The sequence below is a fragment of the Mirounga angustirostris genome, unplaced genomic scaffold (assembly GCF_029215605.1).
Source record: "Mirounga angustirostris isolate CCGP_5_RB_7025 unplaced genomic scaffold, mMirAng1.0.hap1 SCAF_12, whole genome shotgun sequence".
NCBI lineage: Eukaryota > Metazoa > Chordata > Mammalia > Carnivora > Phocidae > Mirounga > Mirounga angustirostris.
The window spans coordinates 6,067,779-6,081,154 of record NW_026991720.1 but is presented as its reverse complement, the minus strand read 5'-3'; the positions used below and the strand labels follow the sequence as shown (position 1 = coordinate 6,081,154).

The window sequence follows — 13,376 nt, the reverse complement described above, 5'->3', positions numbered from 1 at the left end:
ACTTGGCACCTTTCCTCACGGGGGACGAGGTGGTGGCAGGTCGGGGGGGGCACAGACACAGCCCAGGGCTGTGTGGAAGGGAGCCCCCCCTTGGGTGCAGGCTGCTGGGGGCTGTCCCTCCCCCGTGCCCGGCTGGGCCCCTCTGTCCTTCGGAAGGGCCGCTCGGAGAGCAGAAGGCAGCTACAGGCCTGGCCGGGCCTCACTGCAGCTGGACGTGGCCGGTGAGACCAGCATGCTGGCGTCCCCACAGGTCCCCATCCCCCGATGACCCGCCTCGGAAGGGAGTCTGGCACTGGGTGCTGCTTCCTTGTTCTCGCTCCTCTTCCTGACTGGAAACTTGCACGTTCTTGTGGCTGCTTGGGGCCGGAGGACCCCTTTCTACCTGATGGTCTCTTGGTCATTCCCAGAGTGAGGGCCAGCCTTAAATTACCCCGGTCGGCCCCTGCCTTTTTCTTGCTTCCCAGATGGCAGCGTTCCCCACTTGTTCTTTCAAGCGGGGGACACTGGCCCTTTTCCCTGAAGCTGAGGGTGAGAAGGTAGGAGAGCTGCTGGGTGACAAGAAGTCGGATGTCCCGAAGCGAGTGAAGGTACGAGGGCTGGGGGGCTAGACGGGCACGGGGACTGTGTCTCGGGGAAGCACTCTGAGGGCTGCTCCCGAGGGGGGAGAAGAGCAGGTCAGAGTCTACTCAGGGGAACTCCAAGGCTCAGCTGGCACCACCCAGCCAGATTCTGCTCTCTGGAAGGAGTCGTGGCCACATTTTATCAGGGACGTTAGCTGGGAACTGCTGAGGAACTTGCCGGCGGTAGAAGCGAGGAAATGGGAGGCCGCCGTCGGGAAGGAGACAGCAGAAGCAGTGGGGAGAGCTCGGGCCCTGGCTAGGCTCGGGGTTAAAGCAGGAAGCTAAAGGGCCGCGGCCGGGCTCTGCTCTGTGGCCCCCACGTTGCCGCTCCACCCTGGGACTCCCAGGCCAATGTCAAGACGGCAGGAGTGGGGGCGGGGTGGAGCCCAAGGCGCTGAGTGGCTCCCACTCTCTGGGGCCCTCCAGGTGCTGACCTGAAGTAGGGATGAGTGCCTGGGCCCAGGACGTCTGCCTTCAGTGCGCAGCCCTGGGAATCCACAGAGCCTGGGCTCGAGTCTGGTTCTACCACCGTCCGACGGTGTGACCTCGGGCAGGTTAACCTTTGTAAGCCTCGGTTCCTTCAACTGCAGAGCGGCCCTGCTGCGCCGGGCCGGTTACGTGAGGGGATGCGTGAGCAATGATCTGCAGCTGTGGGGCATGAATGCCTGGCCCCATTGGGTGGGCAGGTGGTGGCATGAGGACAATGGTTATCGTTCCTTTGCTCATCAGATGCCACCTAGTATCTGTGGAACCGTGGACCTGTCTGTCTCTATATTCTTAAGGCTTCTTTTTAACTGTTTAACAGGTATTTATCATCAGGCACTGTTGTCAGGATTGAGGACTGTTCTAGGCTTTAAGGGTTCCCCGAGCCCCAGGGGTGGTGAGAGCTTCTGAAACCAGGGCTGAAGCCCTCGGTGACGCGCCACCCAGAGCTTGGGGCAGCCCAGCCGTCTGCGTCCTTTGGAGTTTGTCAGTTCCTCTCCTGGCCACGCAGGCCTGCTCTTCCCGAATCCCACCTTGGTCCTGTACTTGGCCTTGCTCGCGTTGCCTCCTGAGCTCTTTCCTAAAGGAGCCCTGCGCCTCAGCTCTGGGCTCCACGCCCTTCTCTCTCCCCTGCTCCTGCCCCCTGCTGACTGCGGCCCCCTAGAGCTGCATTCGGTCCCCAGTAGATTGGGTGTCACCCAGACGTGGAGATATCCTGTGGGCTTCACTGTCCTGCTTTTCAGAACTTGAACTTTCCCTCTCCTTCCTTTCTTGCGGCACGGGGAGAGACGTACGAGTTGGCGGGTCAGTGCCAGAGACGAAGTGCGGCCGAAGAGGGACCTGCCCTAACGCGTGTTCTTCTGTTTTGTCCCCATGGCCCTTAGGATTACATGCAGAACATCCACGGCAAGGAGATTGACCTGCTGCGGACCACGGTAAAGGTGCCAGGAAAGCGCCTGCCCCGGGCCACCCCGGCCACAGCCCCAGGCACCAGCCCCCGGGCCAACGGACTGGCCCTGGAGCGGAGTAACACACAGCTGGGTGGGGGCGCAGGTGAGGTGGCTGGTGGCGGTGGGGGTGGGGGGGTGCTTTTCTCTGCAGGATCGGGGAGCGTGGCTATGGAGGCCCATAGAGGGAGGCGCTGTGGGGCTTCACTCTCCCCCAGCCTGGGTCCTCAGGGCTCCAGACATGCTTGCCACCCAGAGTCCTGCTCAGCCAAGTGTGTTTGCCCAAGTGCTGCCCTCTTGGGAGCTGGTAGAGGGAGCAGCGGGTGGTTTGGAGATCAGGATGGGGCCAGACAGCCTGGAGCTGACAGGTGCTAGCAGCGGTCCTGGGGCCGTTTCTCCTCAGCTGGAGCCAACCAAGGCCGGTGAGGGTGAGAACAGGGTCTCTAGCGCACGTAGCCAGCGTCTCAACCAGGCGTGCCGGGGGGACGGAGGGGGGCAGCTGGAAGGGGACGGGGCTCCCTGGAGCTCACCCGGCGAACGCCCTTGGGTCTGCAGTGAGAGGTAGGGTCTTTGCTCAGAGAGGACTGAGCTTAGAGAGAAGCCGGACGCCAAGCAGACTCTGCCATGAGTCTGGCGGTGTGGGAAGAAGAGCTAGAGCCTGAGAGACTCTGAACTTGAGGCGCAGCAGCTTCTCCGTGACCAGTGCTCGCCTTTCCAGATGGCACTGAGAGTTCAGGTGAATGATGCTTATGTTTCTTTATGTCCCCGGCTCTGTCTGCCTCCCTAGGCCTCTGCGGCCACAGTGTGGCTCCCAAGCCACATTGCTGTCCCTCCCAAGTCCCCGTGCCCCAGATCTGCCTTGGCTTCTGGACCCTCATTCCCAAGACTTCACTCTCCCTGATGTTGTCCTAGATGATTGGCTCTCCTTTTCCTTGGACCCAGAAACAGCTGCGTAAGATGCTGTCCTGCCCTCCCAGGGGCTGCCAGTGTGTCCCTGCCCCAGAGGGTGCTCTGCTTATCACGGTCATAGGCCGCTGCAGACATTCAGTGGACAGGGGGCTGGGTACGAAGTCCCTGGAATGGATGGAACAGACCCCAAAGATCTGCCCCCTCAAAGTGCTGAGGACCCGCGTTGAGCAGCTCCGGGTCCAGAGAAGGCGGCCAGACGATGGCCTCCTGAGTGTGCTCCTTGTTGGAGGCACGTGAGCCCTCGGCACCCTGGCCCTGTGGCCCGTGTGCAGCCCCCGCTGACCAGTCTGGGGGCACGGGGAGGGGCTGCCATCTGCTGATTGAGATGTGCGCCAGATGCAGTAGATCTACTCTGGGTCAGGCCCGTTTTGAGGCTCCGGGACGTTGAGATTATCCCCATTTGATGGATGAGGAAACAGAGGCTCAGCGAGATTCAGTAACTTGTCTGTAAAGTAGAGCTGGGGTTTGAACCTGAGTGTGCCTGACTTGAAAAGCCACCCCGAGCTCAGAGAGAAGCCCCGAATTGTGCAGAGGGAGAGCTCCAGGGGACTAAGGGCAGGAAGGAAGCTAAGGAGCAAGGCACCCGGCCAGCGCGGGGCGGGGGGCGGTGCCGAGAGCCTCCTGTGGGGGTGCACTGGGGGAGGGGTCGAATGGCAAAAACGGCAGGCCCCGGGCAGCCCTCAGCGCTCTGCGCAGAGAGCTAGGTCAGGGCTGCTGGGAAATCGCTGGCGAGCAGGGCAGGGGGGCCGGGCATCCCCCGGGGGCCCTGAGCTCTCCCGGAGCTGCGTGCACAGTGAGCGGCAGCCTCTGATCCGGCGCGGGGTTCCTCGTATCCTACAGAGGAGGAGAAAGTATCAGTACTCTGAAAGGTGGGGGGAGACTTTCCTTGAAGTCAGGGAGCAGGATGGGGCTCTTTCCCCAAAGGGAAACCGTGAGACCCTCCGTCCTCAGTCCCGGGTCCTCCTCGCCTTCCCCTGCGGGCGGAGGTGCACTCACCCACGGACGCTCGCGAGCAGCCCCAGAGCACAGGGACGGGCACTTACCCGAGCCCGTGTCCCCTCCACCGCACGCTGACACGGACCTCATGCACACTCACACATGTCTCCTGCTCACCGGGCGATGTTAACATCTCATTATCTTTGTTACTGTAATTACATTATCTGCTGCTTTATGCAGAATTATCCTCCGAGGACTAATTGATGGCTCCATGTTTAATTCATTAATCATTAGCATCAAATTCGACAATTACAGTGCACACTGATTGTGGGATTGCAGGCGTAATGAGGGGAGAATTAACAAAGAAAAGGGAAAGCACTTTCCCTCCCTTGGGGTTTTGAGCTGGGGGGCTTGGGGAGGAAGTGGGGCCCTTGATGGCTTTGGGTGGGGCTCGGGATGAGGCAGGGACGAGATTTGGAACCCAGGAGGGGATGGAAGCAGGACATGGGTCGGGAGAAGGTCTCAGAATTTCGGAACTGTGTCTACCTCTCTGGAAGGTCTCCTGCCAGGGAGCCGAGGGGACCCTGAGGAAGGCTAAGCTGGCAGGGACCCGTGAGGCGGAGCGCAAGGGGGCGGGGTTCTGAAGAGGAAGTGCCAGCGCCTTGCCTCGAGGGGGCTGGAGGTGGGGTAGACCGGAGGGCCGTGTGGGCACCACACGTAGAACCCATAAGCACTTACTGTGTGTCTGGTCCTGCCTTGGGTGTTACGACGAATACAAGAGAAACACAAAACTTGCCTTCCACCTTTCGGCATCGTACTGTCCCCAGAGTGTTAGGGATGTTTGGCCTGTTTCTTTACCTTCTAGTGGCTTCTGCCCAGAGCTTCCATCCGTAGGCTTCCAGAAACCCCACCCATGTCCTCCCAGGACTGGTTTGAGGCTGAGTTTGCCACCTGCTCTCTCCCACTTCGTCCCCATCTCTGCCTCCTTACTAACCTCCAGCACCCGGCCCGCTCTCCCGCCTGGCGTTCAGACACCTCGCGTCTGGCCCTCCTGTCCTCAGACTCCCCACCACCACTGCCTTCCAGCCTCGGTCCCTGTCCTTACGTGGACGGAGGTGAGGGGGCACTGGAGGCCCTTCGGTTGTCACAGGCTCTGAGGCCCAGCGGCTGTCCCGTGGGCACGCTGCAAGGGACTGGGTGCCGGGGGGAAGCAGGACAGCTCGGAGGGCACAGGCAGCCCTGCCTGCCCGGGCCTTGGCGCTCCTGGAGCCTTTGGTTCCCTCGGCTCTGCCATTCTTCCCTGATGGGAAACGAAAGATTAATTTTCTCCAGCCCAACAGGATAATTACTAATACTAATTCGACATAATTACTTGACTCTGATACACTCATCTCTCGTCAGAATGGCACCAAAGCTGAGGCAAAGCAAATGGTATATGTGCACTGGAACGTGGGGCGCAGGGGCCTGATCCCGAGGGCAAGGGGGCCGGGGACGATGGCTCGACGAGGAGTACTGCGGTGAGGGGGTGTCGGTTCCACATGTCCCCCTCTTCCGGCTCACAGGAAGGGGACTGAGCTGCGGAGGGGGGTGAAGCGTGAGACCAGCTGCCTCCTGAGGTGTTGGGGGGCCCCCCTCCTCGAGGCCTCTCGGTCTCCAAGAAGCCTGGCCCAGTACCTGGTAAATCCAGTTTTGGCCGGTATTCTGCTAGAATTTCTCAAGTTCTGCCTGTAGCGTTATTTTCAGGAAAGTCTGTGTACCCCTCCCCAGCCTCCCTTCCCAGTCTGACCCTTCCCCCCACCCCCAGGTGCCCCCTACTCGGCCAGCAACTCGGCCTGGGCTGGCCCGCGCCCCGAGGGGCTGCACCAGCGCTCCTGCTCTGTTTCCAGCGCCGACCAGTGGAGTGATGCCCTGCCCCCAGGTACGCAGGACCCTGTTAAGCGACACAGAGGAGGGCAGCCAGCGAGCGTCTGCAGCCGGGGAGGCTGTGCTGGGATGGAGCCCAGGCCCAGGGGAGGGGCCCAGCAGAGCCTGCCAAGGCTTGTCGCAGAGTGCCGCAGGGCCCGTGCGGGGGCCTCCGTCCCTTCTCGGCAGCCAAAGGCCGCTTCCTGCCCCTCTGCCCCTTTGCTGTCCCCAGGCCCTGCCAGGGGCTGGCTGGTGCCGGAGACCCTCCCTCTGCTGCGTCTCTGCCCACCCACTGCTGTCCCTGGGCAGTGATGGCAGTGGCTCCCGCATCCCCATCAGCCCCCTGCGCAGCCAGCTCATCAGCCTCGCCGCGGGGGGGGCGGACAGGGAAGCGGCTGGGTAGGGAGGTCGGAGGCTGGGGGCTTTGAACACGTTCTAAAGGCAGCAACTTGCCTGCCACGGAGAGGGGGGTTTCTAGAGATAGGATCCGGGATCCAGAAAGGTAGTTTTCCCACCCGTGCTGCCTCCAGTGGGCTGAGGCCCCATCCTGTCTAGCGGGACAAAAATCCTACCTCCTCTCTCTGCCATCCCACCCTCCTCTTAACTGTCCTTGGCTCGTCTTCATTTTCTTCCCCTTCCGTCCATTTTTGTGCCTTGCTCTCACATCTCACCTTCTCCTTCCCCTTATTTTTTCTCCCTCTTCAGCGCGCACGGGTACGTACACACACACACACACACACACTCTCTCTCTCTCTCTCTCTGCTCCCTCTTTCTTCCCCCAACTTACTCTCACCCATCTCCTTCGGCCCCAGATGCCCTCAGCCGTTCTGCAGGCTGAAAGGGAAATGGGCACAGCGCTGCCCTCCTTCTCTAGGTTCGGGTGTGCCCCGTCCCCTCCGAAGCCGGGCTCCTCCCACTTTTCCTCCAGCTGGGCACAGTGCCCGGCCTGGCCCAAGGCCCACGAACTCTCTTCCTGGATGTGCCCCCCAAAAAGTCTTCACAGGCCCCCACCCCCCTAGAAGCACTAGGCCCCAGTCTGAGCTCTGACTGCAGGAAGGAGCTGGGTGCTCTCAGCAGGGGCATCTCCTCACCTCCCGATCCAGGTCGGAGCCTCCCTGCGGGGAGTGGCTGTGGAGGGCTTGAGAAGGGGAGCTGAGGGCGCTTCCCAGAGTCCCTGTCCTGACGGCCCGTGCTGGCCTCCACAGGCCCTCCGAGGGCCCCTCTGTTGAGTCTGGAAGGAGGAAGGCAGGGAGGGAGGGAGCGTGTCTGCCTCTAATGAAGTTTGACATTTAGTGGTGAGCGCCGGGCGGGGTGTGGGAGATGGGAGCTTGATTAGCGCGCTCTAATTGACAGTAATTAGGCAGCTCCCTGATTGTTTCTAATTCTGCTATTAATTGTGAGGAGCGGGGAGTGTGATTGAGGATAAATTTGGTGCGGAGCTGCTGGGGCTTCAGCTCCCTGTGAGTTCCCTGGGCCGCCTTCCGCCCCTCCGGGCTGCCGAAGCCCTGGCCAGTGATCCCTCCTCGCCTTTATCCTGCTCTGCCTGAGTTCCCTGCGCTCTCCTCTCTCCACCTTCTCCTCCTTCAAGGCTGGGGAGGCTTTGGGATTGGGACTGGCTGGGCAGACCCCTCCCTGGGCTCCCCCAGGGTAGCCCAGCTGCCGTTCAGGGTGGAGCTCCCCGTGACACTAGGCGACAGGAGGCAGGTCGAGGCAGGTCGTGTGCTCTGCCCCCCACCGTCCCCTCTTCCCACACTTCTCCACCTCTCCCCTCACCAGCCAGTGGCCCAGCTGAGGTGCTCAGTTCCAGCCCCAAGCTGGAGCCTCCCCCATCTCCCCACTCCAACCGGAAGAAGCACCGGCGGAAAAAGAGCACCGGGACCCCCCGACCAGACGGCCCCAGCAGTGCTGCTGAAGGTTAGGGGGACCTACAGGGAAACTGGGGCACAGGAGGTGGGCTGTGGGATTCGGGGATAGTACTCTAAAAGTAACACCATTCTCTCCGTTTTAAGAGTAAGTGCTTTGTGGTGATTAGCAATAACCATAGTTCCACAACTTCTTTGGGTAATCTAGATGTAGTATCTTAGAAAAGCTCTTCCTTCTGCCTAATTTAAGCCCTTTCTACTAAAATGTGAGCCTTTCTTTTATTCCTCGTGGAAGGTAAAAGACAGCAGGTGGCTACTCCGGGAGCTCTTCCAAGACTTGTGGGCAGGACCTATGTTTTCTGTGTCTCTTGTATCACCCATTGAGCTTAATGAGTGCTGGGCATATAATAGGTGCTTAATACGTGTGTAGGAACTGGCTAAGTCTCTCCTGACTCGTCTTTAGGCTGAGGAATTCCAGGCCCTGAAACATTTTTCCGTAGGGCCTTTCTCATAATCTAGTGTTAATCCTAGCACTCCTCTGATTTTCCCCAAAGGGTCTTCAAATTGTTCCTCTTCTCAGTGGTTGGAATCCTTTCGCTCCCAAATAATTTTAACCTATATCGATGCACAGCGTCTCCCTTCTGCTCTGATTGCCAGGGGTAGGGATGTGGGCAGGAGGGCGGAGATCGCCTCTGTGGGGAAGAGCTACCTTTCCCAGCCTACCTGTGGTATAGTGATGCTTAGATGCATGGCATGGAGTCCTCACTCTACCAGGGAACTGAGCCCCCCCACAGGATGGCGACTCTGTGGTTCAGGGGCTGTGTTGAAAGCAAGGTGAGGTGGAATGGTGGAGCCTGGGGAAGGAAGGGGCACCAGCATTCTTCCTCTAGGAAGAAGTTCCTGCTAAGGGTGCCCTTAGAGTAGGAGCCCAGCAGGAAGACTTCCAGGGGATGTCACTGAGGTGAGAGGCTGCCCTGGGTAGAGCCTGGGACTCGGGCCTTTGCCTCTGGCTCAGCGTTGCGCCTCCCCCCAGGTCCCCGAGTTCTCTCCGCGCCCCCGTGACACATGCGTGCTGCTTGTTAGGAATTATTCACCCATAGGGTGGTGACCACTGGCAGTGAGATGCGGGTGGCTGTCTTCTGTTGGCCTAAGGGGAGCAGAGCTTGGACCAGCTTCACCACATTGCTTGGGGTCACAGTCCGGCCCACAGTGCCTGTCACTGGAGCTGTCCTCGGGTCCCCGTCTGCTCTCACATCCCAGTTTGTGGGGAAAACCTCTCCTCCTCTCCCCATCCACTCGTCCTGCCTGTCTGTGCCAGGGTAGTGGGGGAGGGGCCCGGCTCCCAGGAGCCCCACGCTGACGCCGTCAGGAATATTGGGTTTAATGAGCTGCAAAATGAGGCGGCTGCAGCTGACATGTACGGATGGTGCCCACACCCGCCTTCCCCCACCCTCTCCAGCATTGCCTCCTAGCGCCCCATGGCATCCTTCTCCAGGCACTCCGCTCGTTTCTCCAGGAAGCACCCCACTCTGAATTCCAGACCCGTTCCTGGCTGTGCCAGGGAGGCGAAAACCTGGCACCCCGCCTCTCTTCACCCAGGCCCCACAGGCGGTTAGGAACGGGGGGGTGAGCGCTCCTCCGCACGACTCCCAGGTGCCCCAGGAGCATGGCCTTTGAGGCCAGGGATGGGGGGCAGAGGACGCTGGCCGGGCCAGCCGGCGCGCAGAGTTGTGGCAGGGGCGAGTCCCTGGCTGTGCGCACGGCGGGGCGCCCCGCCCGCCGGTGGGTAAGCACCCCGGTCTCCCACAGAGGCAGAGGAGTCGTTTGAGTTTGTGGTGGTGTCCCTCACTGGGCAGACGTGGCACTTCGAGGCCTCAACGGCAGAGGAGCGGGAACTGTGGGTCCAGAGCGTGCAGGCCCAGATCCTCGCCAGCCTGCAGGGCTGCCGCAGCACCAAGGACAAGGTTGGCACGGGGGCGCCCCTGGGGCGGGACCCCAGGCGGCCTCGAGGCTGACCGGCCACCCCTTGCCTCTTCCATGCGCAGACTCGACTGGGGAACCAGAACGCGGCTCTGGCCGTGCAGGCCGTCCGCACCGTCCGCGGCAACAGCTTCTGCATCGACTGCGACGCCCCCAGTGAGTGCCGGGGCCGGCGGGGCTGGGGTCGGGCGGCTTCGGGAAAGCCCCGTGAGAGGCTCGTGGCTGGCCCTGAGGAGGACGGGGGACAGGACTTTCCTGGTGGCCTCACTCTGCTTGCCCGTGGACCTCACTCACGATGCTTCCTCTCCTCACCTAGATCCAGACTGGGCCAGCTTGAACCTGGGTGCCCTGATGTGCATCGAGTGCTCAGGCACCCACCGACACCTGGGGGCTCACCTGTCCCGGGTCCGCTCCCTGGACCTCGATGACTGGCCGCCTGAGCTGCTGGCTGTCATGACCGCGATGGGCAATGCCCTGGCCAACAGCGTCTGGGAGGGGGCCCTGGATGGCTATGCCAAGCCGGGGCCTGACGCCTGCAGGTGAGTGGTCGGGCGGGGGCGTGGGTGCTCTGGTGTGGGGAAGACAGGGACAGGCCGTAGCGGCCGAGGGGCTACGGCTGCGCTCTAAGGGTTAAAAGTGGCCTTTGCTCTGCTTGGCAGTTGGCCCCTTGGGGTGCCCCTCCCCCTCCCCGCCTGTCACTCAGGCTCCTCACAACAAGAGGCCCTTTCTGAGCCTTATCAGCAGGTCAGGGGCCAGCAGGAGGCGCATGCGCAGGGCCCTATCACTCAGTGGCGTGAAGGCCCTCGCCCCGAGCTCGGAGATGGGGAGAATGGGTGGGAGATAGGAGAGTGCATGGGCCCCTGGTGGAGGCCCCCCACCCCCTTTGTTGCAGCAGGGCCAGATAAGCCACCACGGGAGCCCTGCCTGGAATCCGGCTGCCCTCTCAGCCCCCTACGTCCCTGCTGCCCCCCAGGGGCCTCCCTCCAGTGTTCCTTCCTTTCAGCTTCTTCCACCCCCTTTGCGTTACCCGCTGTATGCCGTCCATTTCTTAGGCTTGTCTCTTCACCGCTCCGTCCTACACTTTCTCTGTTTCTTCCTATTCCCCTTCGGGGTGTTCGTGTCATTCCCTGACCACCCTGCCCGGGCCCCGCCCGTTGGCTCGGGCCCTTCCTTGGCTCATGCCTTGATGGACCTGTGGTTGCAGAGAGGAGAAGGAGCGCTGGATCCGGGCCAAGTATGAACAGAAGCTCTTCCTGGCCCCGCTGCCGAGCTCGGACGTGCCGCTGGGCCAGCAGCTGCTCCGGGCCGTGGTGGAGGACGACCTGCGGCTGCTGGTGATGCTTCTGGCACATGGGTCCAAGGAGGAGGTGAACGAGACCTACGGGGATGGGGACGGGCGGACGGCTCTCCATCTCTCCAGCGCCATGGCCAATGTCGTCTTCACACAACTGCTCATCTGGGTGAGTTGGGGGGCTCCCTCCTGGCCTTTCCAGCCCCACCCTCGAGGGCTCCTCTGACCTATCCGACCTCCCCCCCGCCCCCCGGCCCTTCGAAAACCACCTCTCCGAGAACCCCTACCGCTCTTGCCACGTCGTGCCAACTGTGCAAATGTGCTTTCTTCTGCAGTATGGGGTGGATGTGCGGAGCCGGGACGCCCGGGGCCTGACTCCCCTGGCCTATGCTCGTCGGGCCGGCAGCCAGGAGTGCGCAGACATCCTGATCCAGCACGGCTGCCCCGGGGAGGGCTGTGGCTTCGCACCGACCCCCAGCAGAGAGCCTGCCAATGGCCCCAGTGCCTCTGCTGAGCTGCACCGAAGCCCTAGCCTTCTGTAAGGCCCGCGGAGGGGGCAGAGGGGCCAGAAGGACGCTGTGGCCGGGGGCCCCGCCTCCCTGCAGGCACTGGGGGGAGCCAAGACACAGAGACTGAGAAGCAGGGACGTGCAGAAAGGAAGGAGAAGAAATGAAGAAGAGTCGAACAAGAGAAGAGCTAAATGGGAGAGACAGAGGGACCGGAGGAGACATCTGGGATTTGAGCTGCAGCAGAGAGGGAGTGGAGCTATTCTAGCCCTCTGCCCTATGGTGCCACTGAAAAGGGACAGGACCCTTTGGAGGTACCTGTGAGGAGAGGGGAGCAGGACCTCTCCCTCCTCCAGATTCCTACCTTCTACTGCCAGCCCCCTGCAAGCCTTCATCCTAAAATGGAGCCGGGACGGACAGGGCACAGGTTGGGGGGGGTGCTGGAGGAAAGAGACGAGGAGGTGATCTGTGAGTCCCATGTAAATTTGTACATTGGAATATTTATGTTTGTGTACATATCTGGTGTGTGTGTATGATGAGCCAGTAAACCAGACTGTGTGTGGCCTTGTTTTCCCTTGTTCTCTCTCTGCCCTTCCAGAAATGCCCTTCAGCTCTACTTCTTTGTTGCTGTCTGTACTCAGACTTTGAGTCGGTCGGCAGCACTGGCAGCGAACCCTGGAGGGGGTTCGGAGCTCTGTGCTTCCTCCTGGAATCTCTGCACTGCCTTCCCCTCCCCCCACACCCTGCCCCTGCCCTCCAGCTGGTGCCCAGTAACCTCGTGCCACACCTGGTCCCAGCCAGAGCTCACCCACAGAGGGACAGAAGTATCACCCCCCTTCCTAAGACTCTGGGAACTCTCACAGCCAGACATACAGGGAGATACTCAAGGCACAGGACCAGCATTCTGAGGATGCCACAAGGGTAAGTGGTTAAATGTTACTAGGACAGCACTTCTCTGGGGCCTCATGCCTAGGCTTTGCTTTTGAGGAAAGGGGAGGAGGTAGGTCACTGATGGCAGAACAGCCACCTGGATTCCCACCACCATCTTGCCAAGCTGGGGGCAGAATCCTGAGCTCCTGTTTTCCCCTTTGACCGTCCCTGATCCTAGAAAGACCCGAGGGAAACCCCTCTATACCTTTCTTGAAGGATGAGAACTTGCCAAGTTAAGGTCCCTGCTCTCCAAGGAGCCTGTTTTCCCATTCCTACAACCACTTTGCTCATGGCCCTTGTTTTCTGCACCACTTAACGAGCGGGGTGTTGCAGGGCTGGCACTGTCTGGGGGCACCTGCCTGTGTGCAGGTAGATAACCAAGCAAGTGCTATTCAGAGAGGAAACCAGACTATATTTTCTTGGTCCACAGCCCCTCTGCAAGGCCAATAAGAGCCTTAGGCAAAAGAAGAGTAGAACTGAAACAGGGCCTTGGGTCTATATACTGATGGAGTCCTGGGCTCAGAAATTACTAGCAATAATCCCCTCCTTTATTTTCCCTAAAGAAAACCAGCCGCTCGAGTGGCTGAATACTGCCTGGTATGGTTTAGGAGGTTTCATAGGTAAATCCAGAAGAAAATGGTAAATCAGGACCTTGGTCTCCCCCCTCCACACACACACAGGCAGACAGCGTCTGCTCTAGCCCTAGACCCACAGACATGAATTCCCAACAGCCAAGGGACAGTAGCTCCTGTGATCTCTCCAACTGCTGCCTGGCTTCTCTCCTGAAAGAATCTAACCCCAAAGGTTCCTTATGTGGGCAGAGACCGCCTTAATCTATACCAGGAATGGGGCTGGTGCGGACTACATTTTTTTTTAGCCTGATTTTCCAGCCTTGCTAAAATTTTGCCAAATCGAGAAGACCTGCCCTGGATCCGTGCGTCCCAACTAGG

General features: G+C 60.5%; 1 protein-coding gene across 5 annotated transcripts in view; it reads left to right on the top strand.

Annotated features, from left to right (window-relative positions):
* Positions 1–12,059, top strand: part of AGAP3 (ArfGAP with GTPase domain, ankyrin repeat and PH domain 3) — a 53,200-nt gene extending 41,141 nt beyond the window's left edge. For 3 of the 5 annotated variants that reach the window (XM_045864037.3, XM_064575724.1, XM_064575723.1), the window contains 8 exons: positions 1,988–2,156; positions 5,760–5,873; positions 7,634–7,771; positions 9,529–9,683; positions 9,765–9,855; positions 10,016–10,238; positions 10,904–11,159; positions 11,326–12,059. In XM_045864037.3, the coding sequence (XP_045719993.1) occupies positions 1,988–2,156; positions 5,760–5,873; positions 7,634–7,771; positions 9,529–9,683; positions 9,765–9,855; positions 10,016–10,238; positions 10,904–11,159; positions 11,326–11,532 (1,353 nt within the window). In that variant the 3' untranslated portion in view covers positions 11,533–12,059. The remainder of the gene's footprint in view (positions 1–1,987; positions 2,157–5,759; positions 5,874–7,633; positions 7,772–9,528; positions 9,684–9,764; positions 9,856–10,015; positions 10,239–10,903; positions 11,160–11,325) is intronic. The other 2 variants (XM_045864039.3, XM_064575725.1) reach the window with 1 other exon arrangement.
* The last annotated feature ends 1,317 nt before the right edge of the window (positions 12,060–13,376 follow it).